Raw genomic sequence first — 21,766 nt, 5'->3', positions numbered from 1 at the left:
ACACCCCTAAGTGAAAATGTCCACATTGGGCCCAATTAGCCATTTCCCCTCCCCGGTGTCATGTGACTTGTTAGTGTCACAAGGTCTCAAGTGTGAATGGGGAGCAGGTGTGTTAAATTTGGTGTCATCGCTCTCACACTCCCTCATACTGGTCACTGGAAGTTCAACATAGCAGCTCATGGCAAAGAACTCTCTGAGGATCTGAAAAAAAGAATTGTTGCTCTACATAAAGATGGCCTAGGCTAAAAGAAGACTGCCAAGACCCTGACACTGAGCTGCAGCACGGTGGCCAAGACCATGCAGCGGTTTAACAGGACAGGTTCCACTCAGAACAGGCCTCGCCATGGTCGACCAAAGAAGTTGAGTGCACATGCTCAGCGTCATATCCAGAGGTTGTCTTTGGGAAATAGGCGTATGAGTGCTGTCAGCATTGCTACAGAGGTTGAAGGGGTGGGGGGTCAGCCTGTCAGTGCTCAGACCATACGCCGCACACTGCATCAAATTGTTCTGATGGCTGTCGTCCCAGAAGGAAGCCTCTTCTAAAGATGATGCACAAGAAAGCCCGCAAACAGTTTGCTGAAGACAAGCAGACTAAGGACATGGGTTACTGGAACCATGTCCTGTGATCTGATGAGACCAAGATAAACTTATTTGGTTCAGATGGTGTCAAGCATGTGTGGTGGCAACCAGGTGAGGAATACAAAGACAAGTGTGTCTTGCCTACAGTCAAGCATGGTGGTGGGAGTGTCATGGTCTGGGGCTGCATGAGTGCTGCCGGCACTGGGGAGCTACAGTTCATTGAGGGAACCATGAATGCCAACATGACTGTGACATACTGAAGCAGAGCATGATCCCCTCCCTTCGGAGACTGGGCCGCAGGGCAGTATTCCAGCATGATAACGACCCCAAACACACCTCCAAGATGACCACTGCCTTGTTAAAGAAGCTGAGGGTGAAGGTGATGGACTGGCCAAGCATGTCTCCAGACCTAAACCCTATTGAGCATCTGTGGGGCATCCTCAAACGGAAGGTGGAGGAGCACAAGGTCACTAACATCCACCAGCTCCGTGATGTCATCATGGAGAAGTGGAAGAGGACTCCAGTGGCAACCTGTGAAGCGCTGGTGAACTCCATGCCCAAGAGGGTTAAGGCAGTGCTGAAAAATAATGGTGGCCACACAAAATACTGACATTTGGGCCCAATTTGGACATTTTCACTTAGGGGTGTACTCACTTTTGTTGCCAGCGGTTTAGACATTAATGGCTGTGTGTTGAGTTATTTTGAGGGGACAGCAAATTTACACTGTTACACAAGCTGTACACTCACTACTTTACATTGTAGCAAAGTGTCATTTCTTCAGTGTTGTCACATGAAAAGATATAATCAAATATTTACAAAAATGTGAGGGCCGTACTCACTTTTGTGAGATACTGTGTGTGTGTGTGTATATATATATATATATATATATATATACACACACACACACACACACACACACACACACACACATATATATATATATATATATATATATATATATATATATATATGTGTGTGTGTGTGTGTGTGTGTATATATATATATATATATATATATATATATATATATATATATACACACACACACACACACACATATATATATATATATATACATATATATATATATATATATATATATATATATATATATATATGTATATATATACACACATACATACATGTATACACACGTGTATATATATATATATATATATATATATATATATATCGTGTCGGGCCACACCATACCACGCTGTCATTTATTATTTTCCTATAACAGCACATCCCATTGTGTTTTATTACTTACTCATAAAACTAACATTTCAATAAAACATTATGCAATTTTCCCCGATCACTGACGTCAATGTCAGCTGAGTGAGTGAATGCATAAGCACAACACGTCACTGAGCCACCTGAAGGGAAATACTCCAGCCTCCACTCTGGGCTGACACGTGTAGAATTTCATCTTCGTCTCGGCTACAGCCGAACAAAAGAAGAAAGTGATGCTGGACTTACCTGACACTGAGGAAGCGTGTGCGCCAAAACAATCCCAACATGGCCCTGAAATGAATGCACAAACAAAAGAAGAAAGTCTCAAGATGCAGCTTTCAAAGTACCATCAGATCAAAGGCAGGCCATCAGAGCTGAGCCCCATCTATCAGAGTATTGCTCTGCGAGCCTCAACGCTTGTGAACTCCACATGAAAGACTGAATCCAGACATGGCTGCTGTGTACGGCATAACAAATGCACACGAGTACTCGCAGGTCTGTGTGTGTACATGTGTCACACACACACACACACACACACACACACACTATACAATGTGAGAGAAATAATATACACTCACTGTCCACTTTAACCGGAACACCTTGTACACCTGTTCATTTATGCAGTTATCCAATCAGCCAATCATATGGCAGCAGCACAATGCATAAAACCATGCACATACAGGTCAAGAGCTTCAGTTAATATTCACATCAAACATCAAAATTGGGAAAAACTTTTAAAAATAGCATGGTTGTTGGTACCAAATGGGCTGATCTGATGGGAATCTCACACATAACAGTCTCCCAATTAGACATCAGATTTGTTTAAATTAGACATTAGAACTGAATAAAACGGTCCTTTTCGACTACTGTTAAGCGGATATTCAGCAGATGTGGCTAAAAACAGTCAAACAACAGCTAAACTACACTCTACACTGCCCATTCTACACAACAAGCAAGATTACATAATATTTCCAAACCTTTATGGTACAATATATGTATGGATTCCTAACACAGTGGTGTCAAAGTGTAGTATAGGCAGAAAAGGCTATTTTTGACCAAAACCTGTTTTTCTTTTTGGCTGAAATTCAGCAACAGCAACAAGTTAGCAGAGGAAAAGGTAGAAGCAGGTGAGGAGATTGCTAGCGTTAACGTGATATTATCTCAGGTTAAGGTCATTCCAATTGAGATAATAAAGATATCAGCTATTACGGACTCATAAAATCATTTACGACGTAAATATAATGATTCAAATAATCTAGAAATAATTCCCGTTTTTATATGAAATACAGGATATTATTGTTATTATTGGAATGAATATTAGATGGACAGGACTTCGAAACAGCTCATCAGCCTGGAGGCTATGAATAATGCACTATGAAAAAAGACAAGGAAGTCTTCACATATTTCTGTGGTTTCATTTTCCTATATAAAAGCACATGGAGACACATTTGCTTTATGCCACTTATATCCACGGTTTCATCAGTCAACACTTCGCTTTGTGTATTTTTCTGACTGCATGATCTCTCATTGCAGCCTTATAACATGCTACGAGCTCATTTAGAACATCCTTTAGGACGAACATTTAAAAAAAAAAAATTCTGATAATGCTAGTTGTCGTCATAAACACTCACATTTATATACTATATGGCTAAACGTTTATGGACACCTTACATTACCATTAATATGTGCTTTCTGAATATCTCCTTCAAGATTTACTCCCCCTTTCCTGTTATATTAACCTCCACTCTTCCAGAAAGGCTTTCCACTAGATTTTGGAGTGTGGCTGTCGGATTTGTGTTCATTCAGCCACAAGAGCATTAGTGAGGTCAGGTACTGATGTTAAGTGAGGAGGTCTGGGGTGTAATCGGTGTTCCACGTTAGTGTATAATATGTGCGCTGCATACCTCTCAACAAGTTAAAGCCTGGTACTGTAGATTCTCATAGTAGGCTACATTTTGCCACTATGTTGTCAGGATGTCACTCTTTCCATACTGAATTTGACAACTGGAGAATGAGAGGTAAAACACAAAACCTTGCAAAACTACCGAGGTCTAGTCCTCATAGCTAGTTACAGCCATGAAGTTATTCATAGAATTGATAGGTACGATTATATTATTATTATTATGATGATGATATTGTCATCATTCACATTTTCACAAACAGCTCTGACTTACTCCTCCACTACAGAAATCCACTATAGTATGATCAGGATCAGCGAGCTCCTTCACCATGGCGACCAGGTTGTTCAGCTGCTGTCGCTTTCGTACAGCTCGAGTGTCCGACATCTTACCTGCGAACAACACATGGTAAATGTAAAAAAAAAAAAAAAAGAAAGAAAGAAAAAGTGACGTGCCATAAAGTTGCTGGAGATTGTGAGTGATGATGACAGTGTGAACATTTTCACTGAAGTAAGATAAGGCAAGTACAATTTATTTTTAAATTGTTCAAATAAATGTAGGAGCCACCACGACTTAAGAGTTTTTACACACACATGTATTCATTATTGAGAGTTTCAACTAAATCTACAGGCAGGTCCAGAATTAGTGATAGAGATGAGTTAAAAAACAAACAAACTAAAAAAAAAAAAAAAAAAAAAATTGCTAGTGGTTAATTTGCTTAATTCACACCTTGTGTTAGTCTTTGGTACAAATAGCAGTTGTAACAAACCCATAACTCAAGTATTATGCAGATGATAACAGCTACAAAAGTTCAGTTGCTTAGATAAAAAAAAAAAAGAAAACATTTGCATAATTAGCACTTTTGTCTTCTTTCAATCTTCTGTTAAAATTCACAGCCTGTATTTTATGTACAGATGCAGAAAGGGATATAAGTTTTCTTCACTCTTAGAAAGAAAGCATGCAATTTCAACGTTTACATTTGCTGGAAGAGATTGAAAGAAAGGCAAAGAAGATGGTTTATCGAGAAACCAAGGAAACCATTTAAGAAAAAAAAAAAAACACAGCATCACATCTCTACATCTAAAATTAGAGATCAGAAATGAATACATCAGAAGGTTTGTACGTGATGCACAAAGCAGGCAAGCCAGCAGTAAATGCACGATGGTCACTGGTTTTATTATATAAACTTTAAGGCAGAAACAAAGGCTCTTTTTGCTACAAATGTGTCATTTAAAGTTAGCTCACTTCATGTTAATACACCTTATATAACTTGTTGACTGCCAGTCTATCATCTTTTGGAAGACTATTAAACCTGAACAATACCCATATGTCCATGTCTGCCAAGTTTACCACCAAAGTTTTATTTGTACAGCACTTTAAACAAAGCAGCTTTACAGAAATACATCAATTCAGAATATAGATTTTCAATTTATGAATCCCTTATGTGAAAAAAATCCCAAGTAAAATCCATTCCATATTAACCTATGTTGCATTTTGATTCAGCCTCGTTTTTGACTTTTTATTCATTACGAAATTAAAATACCTTTCATGCACATTTCCCCATATATATATATATATATATATATATATATATATATATATATATATATATATATATATATATATATATATATATATATATATGTGTGTGTGTGTGTGTGTGTGTGTGTGTGTGTGTATATATATATATATATATATATACACATACATACACACACATTTTATATATATATATATATATATATATAAAAACACACACACACACATATGTATATGTATGTATGTATATATAAACACTTTATAGGGAAACAATCAATGATGGTGTCATGTGACCTGGCCACAAAGGACCACCCCGAAGTTGATTTTTTTTCCAATAATGCCATGTCCCAAAAGTGTCATCCCTCTTTTACCACAGCAATTTGCTAATGATAATTACAATTGTTTGTTTATTTATTAAAGAATGGCACATCACACTTTGTAATCAATTATTGTTATATTTAATGTCGTGCAATGTCTGCGAAAAAAAGTTAGTTCCTGTTTTCATCTATATTATAGCACCTATAAACACGCAACCCCTCATCAGCCTTACTTTTTTACTTGGCATGTTCCTCAGAAACCGGAAAGCACAAAACTTCCTGTCCTGAAGACTTTCTCATGGTGGAAAACCTAAAGCTGTAACCTTACCTCTGACAGTTATAAAGCACTGACTGGATTCTCCTTCTATAAATGTTAAACAAATCTATCCTTACAAAAACAAACATTAGAATCATTATAACTGTGATATGTCTTGCAGATGTAAAGGTCACAGCTGCTCTTAGAGAAAATGATAAAACATTCTGTCTGATCATAATTGAGAGTTCGGCAACCATGTGGTATAAATAATAAGAGCGCACATGAGTACTTAAGAGACCAGATGTATCAATGTACAGAGATCAATGTAGAGATCAGCAAACCATCTGCCTCCAGCTTCTACTCCACTTCTACACACATGCACATGACCACTGAGAAACATCTCATTTATACGACACAAAAGGAAGTAAATGATGCTTTTTTGAAGTCAAGGTAGGGCTTCTTTTTTTAGTGCTTCATGGCCCCATCACGCCCATAGCAATCTAGATTATGTGCCCAGAGAAAAGTAGAAAAAATGACACATTTCCTATGTCACTCAATCATCCATAAGAGAAAATGCAGACAGCATCACATTATCATCTCCCGAGTCACAGATCTGATCTATCTCCATTTCCTTCCTCACTCTGAAGAGCATTCTCAGGGTGCACTACAGTATAAATCACAGTGTGGATAGAGGACATTGGGCAGGGAAGACGTGCAATACAATGCAGTAATTATATAGTGAAAAATGTAAAAGTAGCAGCTGTGGCTGAAACGCAAACTAGTGAAGTAACCAAGAGATAGTAGAGCGGTTTCTTCAATAGGTGTAACATCACAGCTGAGAAACAAATAACCAGGACTTGAGTAGAGATTGGGTGTGAGGGGATGCAGTTCCCACAGTTTATTTATAAAAAAAAAAAAGAAAAAAAAAAAGGCACGAATCCAGACTCTTATAAAATTCTCAACCCTATTTCCCTTCACCCTTGAATGATCGTTAATCCGGAGATAATCAGAAATCCTCATTTAAAATTTGTAAAAAAAAATAAAATAAAAAAAAAAAGATTTAGGTCCCTAATGAGCAACCCTGAGTCAACAGTGGCAATGAAAATCTTCCCAAAGAGAAAAAAACAAAAGAGAGAGGATCCAGACCTAAATAGAAAATAAGGATAATGAGAAGGGTACAGTAACTCATAACCACTCCATGCAACCACGGTGAGCAGAAAGGCATGTCAGAAAGCACAACATGGAAAACTATGAGCGGGCATAAGCAATAAATAAATAAAGCTAGGTTCCTTGTTTGATCCTGAAATCAGGTTCCTGTCTGTCTAGAGTGCTCCCACAAGTTCTCCCAGGGTCCACCTGGGTTTCCTCTAGGTTCTCTATTTTCTTTTCCTCCCACCTTCCAAAAACATGCATGTAGGTTGATTGGCAGCTGGTGTCCCAGTCAGGGTGTATTCCAGAGTCATACCCAGTATTCCCAGGATAGACTCCAGATCCAATGCAGCCCTGAGCAGGATAAAGCACTTAATGAAGATGAATGAAGGAAGGATTTAGGGAAGATGTAAAACACACGGCCAATCAGGGAATTGTTTCCAATTTCCATTTGACCACAAACCATCACAAACTTGCCTCAACTAAGGTTTCTTTTTGTTTCCAGACCAGTGGTGTTATCCCAATGTGTGAGAAATAATTCATCAGTAATGCAGTACAGAAGCTTTTACAGTGACACATGCAAACATTTCCAACAAGCAAAGCAGACACTACTAAGAGATCTGTGCACTTTTACTTAAAAAGAAAAAAGCCATCAGAAGATGCCCAAGTTAAATTTGACAGTAATGAGGCTGCTAACCGGATTTGTGATATTTGGTATTTGATTTCTGCTGTCGTTTTTTGCTAAGAAGAAAAAGCTTACAGGATGCAAACAAGAATAAGACAGTTCTACTTAAAAAATGTATACAACCTTCTGTTAACTGCTACCGAGTGCAGAGCTAATAGGCCTTGAGAACATACTATATGTTATTAAACTAAAACCTGATTTGGAATCAGCATGTGTTCAAGATCACTTCATCACACACCAGGCATATGCCAACAATAATAATCCATTTATTTAAATTCATTAGATGGCTAGAACTTTGTCATGATTGGTCGATTGTTGGTGGTCCATAAAATCCGTGTTTCCCCCTCCCATTTATAAAGCCTCCTTTGAGCCTTCTCCTGTGAGCTAATAATTTCTTACATTTAAGGAAAGTTGTCAAATATGAGCAAAAATGTTCTGATTTGATACCACCATGCGTGTCAAGGCAGGATCGCTAACACCACCTTCACGCTGGCTTCAAACTCTACATCTCCTGCAAATTCGGAATCATATGTGATGGAGCATTTACTAAAAGTGGTTTCTCATAAGAGAGGTGAGAGACGGAACATTTCAACACTCGGCTCAAGCATCACTAATGACGTTTATTAATAATTGTGTATGCAAGATCATAAAATAGCCTTGGAGGGTGGCCCAGGCAGTTTGATTCGACAGACATATTCCAAACCATGGCTTCACTCCCCATGGCAGTCTGTGATTGGCAGTAAAATTAGACATTTATAAGTTAGCAAACAGGGTCTAAACAAGCAAAATGGCACTGTATCCAGTGAGCTTTCAGAAAGTGGATACTAGGGAGATGGAGGTTTGGCGGCATTTAATGAATAATGAGTGAGTGGGGTATTAGTGGAGATGCCAAGCTGGAGTGTGAGACACAAAGTTGGAGAGTTAAAACAGAAATGAGGCAATCCCCAATGCCTGCCAATTCAACTCCCATAGGAACATAACACATTAGCATGGATCAGTGCCCAGTCTCGTAGAGGAAGCAGGATTTATGTAATATAGAAACATAAAACAGAGTGAGGAAAAAAAATTGGAGGGATATATTATCAATTCTTCAATGCATTGTGGTTCTCTTCTTATGCTCATGCAATTTATAATATACATATATACATACACACACCTTTTCTTTTAATAACACTTAGTAAGCGTTTGGGCACTGAGCGAAGACACCAGTTGGTTAAGTTTAGCAAGTGGAATTTTCCCGCGTTCATCCATTATGCATTTCTTCAGCTGCACAACTGTACAGAGCCTTCGTTGCATCATTTTGCGCTTCCTAATGCGCCACACATTCTCAATCAGAGACAGGTCAGGACTGCCAGCAGGCCATGCTCTCTGCTTACGCAACCATGCGCTTGTAATCCGGGCAGAATGTGGTTTGGTGTTGTCCTGCTCTGGATGGCAGCGTATGTTGTTCCAAAATGTGTACATATCTTCCTGCATTAATGCTTGCCCTCACAGATGTGCAAGTTACCCATGCCATGGGCATTGACACACACCCATACCATGACAGACGCTGGCTTTTGGACCTGACGCTGATAACAGCTTGGATGGTCCTTTTCCTCTTTGGTCCGGAGAACACAATGGCTGTTTTGTCCAAAAACTATTTGAAATGTCGACTCGTCGGACCAGAAAACACGATTCCACTGTGCTACTGTCCATCTCAGATGAGACAGAGCCCAGACAAGTTGGCGGAGCTTCTGGACAGTGTTGATGTACGGCTTCTGCTTTGCATAGTAAAGCCTTAACTTGTATCTGTGGATGCAGCGGCGAATGGTGTTGACTGACAAAAGGTTTACCAAAGTATTCCCGAGCCCATGTCAGGATATCCATTACAGACTCATGACGGTTTTTAAGACAGTGACGTCTGAGGGATCGGAGATCACGCGTATTCAGAAGTGGTTTTTCGCTTTGCCCTTTATGCATCGAGATTTGACTGGATTCCTGGAATCTTTTAATTATATAGTGCACTGTTGAAGGTGAAATGCCCAAAATCCTACCAATTTGTCTTTGGGGATTGTTGTTCTCAAAGTGTTGGATTATTCGCCGACACATCTGTTGGCAGATTGGCGAACCTCGACCCATCCTTGCTCTTGAAGGACTAGGCTTTTTTTGGAGGCTCCTTATATACTATGATTAGACGATTGCTTCACCTGTTTCACATCACCTCCTTATTTCAACTAGTCACATCGCTATTAGTCCTTAATTGCCCCTGTCCCAACTTTTTCGGAACGTGCTGCATGCATCAATTTCAAAAGAATCGTTTATCTTCAAAAAAAACAACAACAACTATACAGTTTATTAGGTAAAACATCAAATACCTTGTCTTTATATGCTTTTTGTTTAAATTAGGGCTGCAACTAATGATTATTTTCGTAATTGATTAGTTGGCCGATTATTTTTTCAATTAATTGGATGGGGTGGGGCAACCTTCCAGTACCATTTTTTCATTTATTTAAAATAAAATCCACACGCTGTGTTACAAATTTTTACTTAAAACTAAAACTTTACACAACTATTTGTCCAATTACATATATAAGACTGAAAAGAACCCAATACACACACCAGAATATATATTATTCATTTAGGACTGTAGTTTAATTCTGTGCTTTTTTTCCCCATCTATAAAAAGTGTATATATATATATATATATATATATATATATATATATACATATATATATATATATATATATATATATATATCTCTGGTATATAAATATATATATATATGAATAACCAGATTGATTAATTTGAAAACATCTCATTTGATATATATATATATATATATATATATATATATATATAATTTAAATATTTTTACTACTTTCCTACGAACCCCCTGCAACTACACCACTGACCAGTAGGGGTCTGCGGAAAAGCTGCACTAAACCAGTGGGTTCCCAAACTGTGGTGGTGGAGGGGGTACGGGAGCAGAAGGATTTACTGAGATTTACTGTTCATTTAATTCCGCCTCACTAAATAACATTAAAATTCTAATCCATGTTTTTCTCACGGCCAAAAAATAAACTTGTGCCCCCCCCCCCCCCCCCCGTGTACAAACAGCAAAATTGCAAAGTTCTAAAGGTCAAACACATGACATCCAATCAAATTACCCTGTCTTTCGCAGTCAAATCTGCATCCACTCACAGTCATGCGTCAGTGTGCATCTTACCGCATGTCATTTATCGCCAGCACACGGCTATGTGATGAAGTTAAGTAATAGCTCGTAACCTTAAAATGGAGAAATACAAAGATTTCATCCTGTACAGCAAGAACCGCTGATCCACAGTCCTCTGACAGCAGTGGCGCAGGTCCTTCTAACACCGCATCCGTGGCAAGCGTAAGTGTACTCATTGTTACTAGCCCAGTTGACGCTGATACAGACAGCGATGTATCCGAAGTTGAAATGCCACATCTTCTTCACCAGCAATTTGCAGAAAAACCATCAAAGAGGCGCAAATATGATAAGAAATATTTCTACGCTGACACTGAAGAAAATCCCCAGCCACAGTGTGTATATGTGCAAATGTACTCTTTCATAAATGCATGCAACCAGCATTTCTGCGCAGAAGTTTAGAAACAAAGCATGCTACTTACTTTTAGCTAAATAAACCTCAAGAGCTTTTTGAAAGACATTGAAGACAACTCAGGAGTAGTAAGACCCTTATAGCAGCGTAGGAAAACCTAAATAGGAAGGGTCTGGAAGCATCCTACATGGTGAGTTACAGAGTGGCTAAGACGGGCAAACCCTATACTATTGTGGAGGACTTAATTCTTCCTGCTGCGGCTGATAAAGCTGGTTTAATGCTTGGGGAAAAGGCCAAAAAAAAAAAAAACCAATACAGAGGATGCCATCATCAGACAACACAGTTTGAGAAAGGGGGTACGCAAAAGAATATTAAATGCCTGGGGTGGTACGCCACTGTAAAAAGTTTGGGAACCACTGCACTAGACGATAGAGTACGCAGTGCATACTGTAAGTGTATAGTACGTCATTTGGGACACAACTTATTTACTTTCCAAAGCATGCTTTCGAAACAGAAGTAACGTAATGAGTAAATGTACCGCGCGCAGGCCAACTCCTCGATAATGAGATTCGTTGACGATTTTCATAATCGATTTTATCGATTAGTTGTTGCAGCTCTAGTTTAAATACAAGTCAAAGTACATTTACAAATCACGCCTCTGTTTTTATTAGCATTTTCCATACTGTCCCAAATTTTTCGGAATTGGGGTTGTATTCCTTAATAAGTTTAGTTTAGTTCATTAGTTTCATTAATGATTTTTGTCATTAATCTTGCTAGATTTTTAATTTCTTAAGGATCAACAGACCTCCACCATCTTAACGGCTTCTTTACACATGAATAATTTCACTAATTCAAATCCTAACGCTCACTACATGGGGTATAACATAACGGCTTTTATAATACCCCTGTATTGCACTACGTGACTCTCTAGTGCACTATATGACTCACTATATGAATTCTCTATTCTGATTGGTCAGATAGTAGCTCTTGCCCATGTGTTTTATTAAAAAGTCAGTGTAAGAAACTCACAATACAACTCCAGATTTTTTTCCTTCAAATCTGCATATATATATATATTTTTTATTCGAATGGCCTTCATTCTGACAGGACTAATACATGTACAAGATTTTTCATGATGGTTAAAATTATGTTGTAAAAGCAGGGAGTAGTTTTACTGAAGAAAAAAAAAAAATCATATATGCATTATGATGCATAAAGAATTGATTTATAATTGAAGCATAGCAGCCTGAATCGTATTTCAGCCAAAGGAAGGCAAAGGGGGAAAAAAAACAAAAAAAGGCAGCCCTGAATTTGCAGGCTTAGCCCGGGAATTATCACTCTATTAGAAATAGAGAGAGGGGAAAATCACGGATAGAAACAGGAACATAAATGATCATTGTGCTGTTTAAGCCTTTAAAGCCTTTTGGAGTGGCTGAGGAATTCTGCACCTGAGTGAGTGAGTGGGTATATTTGTGTGAGTGAGTGAGTGAGTGTGTGTGTGTGTGTGTGTGTGTGTGTGTGTTGCACTGCCTCCTTTCCACTCGAGACAAAGGCAGTGAGAATCAGACCTTCTACAGACATCAGCATGCATATCTGACTCACCTCACCTGTGGGTGCGTGAGCTTTAACAGAGCGTGAGTCAGATGCATGCTGATACGCATTTATACCAATGTCAAAACCCTTACTTGCAGCAGCTAAATCAAGCATTTTGACACCTCATATTTCGGGCTTGTCAAATTAAGGGGGGGGGGGGGGGGGGACAGGATGTCAATTTTACACTGTATTAGTTGTACAAGCTTCATTCATTAAACATTTATTTCCAATTATTGAAAAAAAAAAAAATTACTAGAGCAGATGGGCTTTTGACAGCACACATTGTGCAGCTAATGTACAATAATAAGGTTATAACAATAAGATAGCAATTAACCACACATTAGCATGATTCATCAAACGGTTTCAGAATAATAGCTATTTTAAACATCACTTCACTGATAATCCCTATACAAATTTGGTCAAATTTCCAGAAAGTTATTCAGAATTTTTTTTTTTTTTTTTTTACATTTTGCAGCAGGACAAGGAAATATGAATATTTAATACTGATATTGTGATCAATGATGCATTACAATGCATTTTTCCGAGATATAACAGCTATCACAATTAGGGCTGGGTGATATGATGATACGATATCGATATCACAATAAATTACATCATGATACACATTCCTGAGATATCGTTGGTATCGTGATATACATATAAAGCTTTCTACTGTATACAATCTTCAAATTTGTTACAATTAGCAATCCTTTTCAGTGTTTATTTATCTTTGTACATATTACATATGTAAATGTCATCAAGCTAATTATTCGGAAGGTTTATTATTTAAACGCAACACTACTATTTTGTTAGGGAGCTCGAGTCCGATGCATATCGTGTAGAACGGCGTCGAAATGTCCTAAAGGTGCATGTATGGTGCATAGTCTCATATGATATGATACTTTGATGTTATAACCACAGAAGGTGCTGATTAATCTTCTATAAGCTCTAACAGTACTGCTGGCTGTAATTCAAAAGGACAGGTTTAGATTAATGCGCTCGTCCTAATGCATTACTCTTGCTATAGTAACAGCTCATTCGAAGGGATGTTGTGGATGCGCCACATAATTTAACATGAATAATAAACAAATAAAATAAAATAATAATAAATAAACATGTTACTTAACGATGGAAAAATGTATCATCATTGATAGGGTAAGTTTTCTGTAAGAAGACATTGATTTAAACATTTACAGAAGGAGTCTCCAGTGTCAACACTTTGTACAAGTAGGTTTTCCACCATAGGAAAGTCTTCAGGACAGAGGACTTTGCACTTTCTGGTTTGTTGGTAGCATGACAAGCTGCGTTGTTTTCAGTTACAACTTCGAGAGAGAGTGCGAGAAAGAGAAGAGAGAGAGAGAGGGAGAGAGAGAGAGAGAGAGAGAGAGAGAGAGTAAACAAAGGTTTACAGCTGCTATAACGTAAGTGATGATAGAAACTAAGTTGTTTGCAGACATTCCACAATATTAAATGTAGCTATAAATAACATTGACAAATTAATTGTACTTGTTGGCAAATCACTGTAGTAGAAGACAAATACAACACTTTGGTACATGCTGTTATAAGATTATAATATTTATATCTATCTATCTATCTATATATAGTGGTGGTAACAGCCCACTGACACCCAGTCATTGATTATTTTCCTATAACAGAATGCCCTGTTATGTTTTAGTCCTCACGTAGCATTTGTGCTGAATCTTTAGCTTCAGTGTTAAATCATTTATACTTAGATCATGACACTTCAAGTATCGTGATATGATATTTTCATCATATCACCCACACCTGTTTTATATCACAGTACTCTATTTAGTTACAAATCCAGCAGTTCAACAAAGTACCAAACTGAACTGGTGCATCGCAAACCACTTTTCAAAAACGATCACTGAAGCAAGCGCTTATGCAAACATGCTATTTCCAGCATTGTTCTTAAGGGACTAGCAGTACAACATTGCCCTGCAGCTCCTGTGCATTTGGCATTGGGCCATTCGCTTTCACATGAGCTTTTTCTCTAACAGCGAAGACTAGTGTTCTTAAGATTTGAAGTCTCAGAAGCGACGTGGAGGATTAGTCAGACCCGCATCCACAGAGCACGCAAATGTTATTTTTGTCTCCTCGGGATTAGAGGCAAGTAGAGCTCCGTCATTGCAAAACCAGGAGGGCAAGCGCATGTGCATACCTGAGCCATCAGGAACCGTATATAATTAACTTCATTAGACAGCCATAACTGCAGCTCTGTCTCCATACAGCTCATCAAGCTTTAACACCTTGTCAGATGCGAGATCGTGCCAGGTGCCGACTCAGTGAAGCACATAAATACCCATCACACGTTTGGGAGGAAGTCAGTTCCAAGCATTAAATAAGACTGAGATCAGGAAAGTGGGTTCAAATGATTTGAACAGATTTAACTGGCCTGGATTACTGATTCAAGCACTGTCAGGTTCTGTACATTTTTCAGTCAGAGGAAATAAGTATTTCTACACTTTTTGCTATTTAATATATATTAATTGCATATATCCACTTTAAATTTACACACATAATGTCTTTTGAAACGTGAAACTATTACAGACGCTCCGATCGATCGGCCGCCAATCAGTATCACCGATAATCACATTTTATGACTCGATCGATAGTCTCTAAATTTGGCCAATTTCGCGAACCGATCGTAATTTGAAGACGTAAAACACGTGAGGACTTCCCATTTTGTGAAGCTCAACAACCCTTTGCCACACATCACAGCTATATTCCTATACACATATCTATATATATATCTATATATCTATAGATATATCTATATATATATATATATATATATGCATATATATAGTATAGTTATAGGAATATAGCTGTGATGTGCGGCAAAAGGTTGTTGAGCTTCACAAAATGGGAAGTGGTTATGAGAAAATAATACTGAAAAGTATTGATACACACAGTATATATACACACACACACACACACATCATATAACATCACATGGGTAAATTTGAAGTGAATAAATGTGCAGGAATTATATTATAGAACAAAAATCAAGTGTTTGAACACTTACTTTCCCTTACTGTAGTCTGGTAAATGGTAGACATGCTTTTAAGCCCCAGGGAACCCAAATCTATGATTGCTTTCTAAGTAGACTGTTGGTCTTGTAGACATAAAATATGCAGTGCACAGTATGAATAATTGGTGACTTTCAATGTCTGTATTTACTTTAGCAGAATTTCACACCATTTTAATTCATAGATAGACGCCCAACATAATCTAAGCCTCTAATGATAAAGTAATTAAACGTGCTGTTATTTAATGAAGGAAATTTTGTTCGTATGGTGACGTTTTCTGTAAGGAGATGGGAAAAGTCTTTTTTGCATACCTGATACAAACGTTCCACAAATATGCAACTATAAATGGATAACAAGTATGATTTGTCATTCTTTAATGTTTTTTTTTAAAAAAAAAACAAAACCTATCATCATTGACAAATTTCTGTTGCGTAATAGGAATAACACACAACTGCTTTGTAAGGAGGTTAATGTTAAATAAATACACCATACACATCATTTACTAGAATTTCTCTCTGTGCTGTTCAACAATCTGATAGACTCTGAGTCACCTAGTGAGGGAAAGCGAACTAATGAGCAATGTCTAACCTACTGAGAGCAGACAATTCTATAATACACTAGGTTGGTACCTATGCATGTGAGGTTGAACAACAGTGATGCGTTTAGTTCTGAGTGGAGCTACAGAGAAACAGGAAAGCGCAATCCCCTCTGTCCTGCAGACTTACACATTTCAAAAAAGAAAACTTAGCGACACTGGAGACTCCTGCCATAAATGTTAAATAAACATCTCCTTATAGAAAGCGTCACCGTATCAACATGTTCTTCTTTGTTAAATAACAATCTGTTTATCATTAGGCTTTGATCATATAGAACACCCACCATACAAGTCCTCGTGGATTAATTCTTCATTAATACAAACATTGCAGATTTCGCTTTAATAAAATTCATTGTGATTAAGAATTCTGAAACATTTATACCATTATAGTTATGTAAGAGATTAGTTATCTGATATGTAATATGCTAAAAACAAAAAATGCCAAATAAGACAACATTAATCTATACATTTCCCTGATGAAGTCATTTTAATACTCTGATGCACCTAAAACAATGTCATAATTTAGTACAGTTAAAACAACTGTCCCCTTTTGCTCACTAATTCACTAAGAGTTCATGTCATGGTGGTTGAAAGGTATGTCATGGACCATTTCCTCTGAGACTCAACAACAGCTTTCAAAGTAAGGAGCCAAGTTCTAGAGGAATGCATGATCAATGACTGACAAATTCTCCTCTGGGAGGATTTCGGTTGAAGATACATCTTTATTTCAGGCCATTTTTGGTTTAAATTGTCCATCTCAAAAGGAACAACAGAGAAAAGGATATAAAACTGGTTGGTTAAATCGAAAGCAAAAAAAAAAGAAGAAGAAGACAGTATAGAGAATAGAATAGAGAATCTATGGGGTATTGTCAAGAGGAAAATGAGAGACACCAGAACCAACAATACAGACGAGCTGAAGTCCGATATAAAAGCAACCTGGACTTCCATAACAGCTCAGAAGTGCCACAGACTGATTGCCTCCATGCCACGCTGCACTGATGCAGTAATTCGTGCAAAAGGAGCCCCGAACAAGTATTGAGTATCTCCATCCATCCATTTTCTATACCGCTTATCCTTACTGGGTCGCGGGAACCTGGTGCATATCCCAGGAGGCGCCAATCCATTGCATTGCACAATCACACACACATTCACACACCCATACATACACTATGGACACTTTTGGACATGTCAATCAGCCTACAATGCATGTCTTTGGACTGGGTGAGGACACCTCTCACATTTAACTGCTTTTATTTCCAGCAAACTTCTTAACATGTGTAAATATGTGTATTAACATAAAAACGTTCAACAACTGAGACTTAAACTGAACAAGTATCACAGACGTTTGACTAACAGAAATGGAATAATGAGCCCCTGAACAAAGGGGGGGGGGGGTGTCAATATTAAAAGTAACAGTGAGTATCTGGTGGCCTCCAGCTGCTTTAAGTACTACAGTGCATCTCGTCCTCATGGACCGCACCAGATTTGTCAGTTCGTGCTGTGAGATGTTACTCCACTCTTCCACCAAGGTGTTTGCAAGTGCTCGATCATGTCTTGGGGGACACACTGTTACATGTAATTTGTCACTGCAAGGACGATCAGCTGTCCTCCCTGAAGCACTGTCTTAGGCGTCTTACATTACAGACGTTGCAGTTTATTGCTCTGGACACATCTGCAGTCCTCATGCGTCCCTGCAGCAGGTCTATGGCATGTTCACGCAGGTGAGCAGGAACCCTAGATATCTTTCTTCTGGTGTTTTTCAGAGTCAGTAGAAAGGTCTCTTTAGTGTCCTAATTTATTGTAACTGTGACCTTAATTGCCTGCCGCCTGTAAACTGTTCGTGTCTTAAAGACTGTTCCACAGGTGCATGTGCAATAATAGTTTATAGTTCATTGAACAAGCATGAAAAACATTGTTTAAACCCTTTCCAATAAAGATCTGTAAAGCTTATTTGGATTTTACAAAATAATCTTTAAAATACAGTCCCCTGAAAAAGGGACGTTTCTTTTTTTGCTGAGTGTATATCCAAAAATATGATAAAATGGTAATTATAAAGTAATCATTTGCTTTTGCTTAATTTTACTGCCTGTTTCTACAGTACAAACATTTCAAACATTGATTTTATCTTGGACATTAAAAAAAAAAAAAAAAAAGAGAATTACCAAAGTACAATCATTCTGACCTACTGTACATGAAATGTTTTCAAAACTAGCCCCAGGTGGAACCACTGGCAAACATCCATTTGGCTTCTTATCAGTTCAAACAAATATAAATCAACAAATTACTGGGCCTCTAATTTCAGCTTTTTTTTTCCTTTCTTGATGCAATTACAAATGAGTGTCTTTGTCTGGATACACTGCCTTTGACCTTCCCATGATCTAACGCCAAACAACCTCACAAGAGCTAAAAAGGCCTAAGAAACCCCATTTGTCATCTTGAAGGTCATTGGAACTCGAGTTGAGGCTCAGAAAATGAAAGGTGACTCCCAAAACCAGATAGGTGCTGAGAGATTGAACCGATGATGTTCTTCTAATCCTAACTTAAAAAGACATTAATAACCAGTCACTTCACAAACCTCAACTTGTCCGACTGATCTTTTCAACAGGCCATAATTCAAAGTCTTATTTACTGAATGTATCCTGCAAATCGTTTGATTGATGAGCGTTTGCAGCACTATGCCAGAGCAGCATGGATTTAAAGCTTTTAAACAGTAGGAGATTTGTGTCTAATTGGGTTCTCTCTATAGTCAAGTAAAGGTTAAGCAATCTGCCTGTTACAACTTATGAAAGATCATTAGATGAAGAAGGCTCTCACTCACATAGAGACATGGCTAGAGCCAAGATCAGTCATGAACTGCACTCTGACTCTGAACAGGAAAATCCCCCTTTGACAGAGTAAATACAAGTAGCCTTGAAGAGAACTGAGCAATGAGCTGAAGTGTAATCCATCATGTCAAGTGTAGGTAATAAGAAAAGGCACACATTGGTATTTAGATCTTAGAACTTTCTATTAAGTGCTGCTTGGACAGCTTACCCCGACTATCCACCATTCATACTTTGAACTTTAATCATAAACCGGTTAAAACATATTTTTACCACTTACATTTGCATGCCATATCAATTAAATATTATTTATATAATAAAGTAAATTGTAAAGTAAATTGTCCATGTGTAGGAGTTGAACATTGAAAGAAAAAAAAAAAAAAAAGATGTATATATTCCAATGTGTTTCTAAACAAAAAATTGTTAACATTCAGGTGTAAAATATATAATGTTGATAAGCAAATTTTTAGAAATTTCATTTTTGAACAAAATAATAAATATAGCGATATTCTTGATGTACAAAACGTAGAGATTAGGACTGTTGAATGTTGTATCCGAGTTTGGAGGTGCTGTAGGAGAGTGATTTTCTTGTAAGATTTTTCTCTCAGAAGGCAAAATGCTTGTGAGGATTATCATGAGACACCATCCATTTACTCATTACATACTCGCTGTTGTAAAATAGATTTTTTTAATTGAAGCCTAGGAGAAGCTGACTTGACATTAGCGAGCAATACAGAAAGTCTTTTGCATTGTTAACTGACATCGAGAGGATGAAAATGGGGTGAAATATATATATTTATACATATTAAGGGTACCATGGTACTATTAGATGTTTATTTTAATCCTACCTACTTTTAATTTGTATAGTTATTGTATTATTATACTACAGCGTTATCAAGTGTTCGAATCTGATCAGTCAGTTGGTATTAATTTTTCTATAACAACATCTCTGTTATAGACAATAGTTCTGACTACAAGGCAAATCACAGGTTTATATTAATGGGTTTGTTCTGAAATGTTTTCGTTTCTATAGTAACTGGTAGGGTTGTTGATATGGTGAAGAAGGAGTCGTGCCAGCTACTTCACTACGTCAGGGACTAATAGGGAGTTCACACATACAGTGACCCACAGCGACAAAGCGACCGGAGACCGTTCGTTTTCAGTGAGAGTTGGCGATTTCCGCCGACATGAGCGTCAGCGACTGTTGGCGGCCAGATGTGGGCGTGTCCACATCCGGACAATGGGCGTGTCCACGACGCGACAAAGTTGAGAAAAGTTTAACTACGCAAATATGGAGTGACTTGGTGCAGCGACTACCAGTGGGAGTGAAGACAGTAGAGCGCACCTGATCTGTCTCCTGTCAGATACCATAATGCGGAAAAGATGGAGGAAAAATTTATTCTAGCGTTTGGTCAATGCTTTATGATATGTCTCTGGATGCATACAGAGACACAAGTTTAAAAAAAAAAAAAAGAAAAACGTATCCAACATCTTGGGCATTCCATAGCTTTTAATTATTAACCCTGCTGCCCATGGGTACCATGACAAATAGCATACCACACAATGAATAGCTGAGTAACCTTACCTCACAGGCAATCAGATTTGGTTGATTAAATCCTAAAAGAATGCATTTCAAACCTGTCCAGCCTGAAATACTGCTGGAACCTGACCTCAACCTCATCCTCAGATAGATGGCTGCAATGTCAAATGCACACACTGCATCTCTTTCATCTAGTAGGATACGATGCATATACACATTGGTGAATTTTATATACAAACTCTCTCCCTCCAGAATGTTTCATTTTAGCAGGACGAAAACTGATTTACTGTCAAAAGTGGAACGCTAGTTGTGCCGCCCACTAATAATGTTACTATGGCAACCAGTAGTAGGAACACCTACCGCTACTGGCGACTTCATAGTACAGCGACTGGCGACTTGCAGCGATAAAATCACTGTAGGTCTGACTGTACAGTTTGAATACCATCAAGTGTGCGTCATATTATTATCCAACATTCTTTACCAATGTCGTTTCATTTGCTCCGTCACTTGCTTCTATGCTACATCGGATTACAATTGACTGCTAATTTCCTCCCATCGAAACCTCTCCGGGTTTAAAGGCAAGTGCTTGTTTTAAATAGATCGTCTCGACACAATTGAAAAACGCAAGCCCTGGAGAGCTTAAAAAAAAAAAGAAATTCTAGCTACCTGTGGAGGATCTATCGTCAACAACAACGTTAATCTGATCTTAACATTACATACAAGTGTACTGTACTTGTTATAATAATCTATATCACAAAGACATTGATATTACTCACTTGTAATATCTCACTGACGTGAAAAATGCAAGTTGAACGCTCTTCTCCTTAGCGTATACCAAAAATCATCATCCCAGAGGAAGCGAAAAGGGGAAGCCTGAATGAAGGGTAATTCAGCGTTTAACACACCCCCCTGAGCAATCGGCCACGAACACTGGGCACTGATTTTAAAT

At 37.9% G+C, this 21,766-nt stretch overlaps 1 protein-coding gene across 2 annotated transcripts in view; it reads right to left on the bottom strand.

Moving 5' to 3' along the window:
- Positions 1–21,766, bottom strand: part of gstcd (glutathione S-transferase, C-terminal domain containing) — a 127,218-nt gene that overhangs the window by 30,388 nt on the left and 75,064 nt on the right. For both annotated transcript variants that reach the window (XM_053621974.1, XM_053621975.1), the window contains 2 exons: positions 3,986–4,101; positions 2,058–2,102 (listed from right to left, as the gene is read on the bottom strand). In XM_053621974.1, the coding sequence (XP_053477949.1) occupies positions 2,058–2,102; positions 3,986–4,101 (161 nt within the window). The remainder of the gene's footprint in view (positions 1–2,057; positions 2,103–3,985; positions 4,102–21,766) is intronic.

This window comes from Ictalurus furcatus, chromosome 3 (assembly GCF_023375685.1).
Source record: "Ictalurus furcatus strain D&B chromosome 3, Billie_1.0, whole genome shotgun sequence".
Lineage (NCBI taxonomy): Eukaryota > Metazoa > Chordata > Actinopteri > Siluriformes > Ictaluridae > Ictalurus > Ictalurus furcatus.
This window is presented reverse-complemented; position numbering and strand designations above follow the sequence as displayed.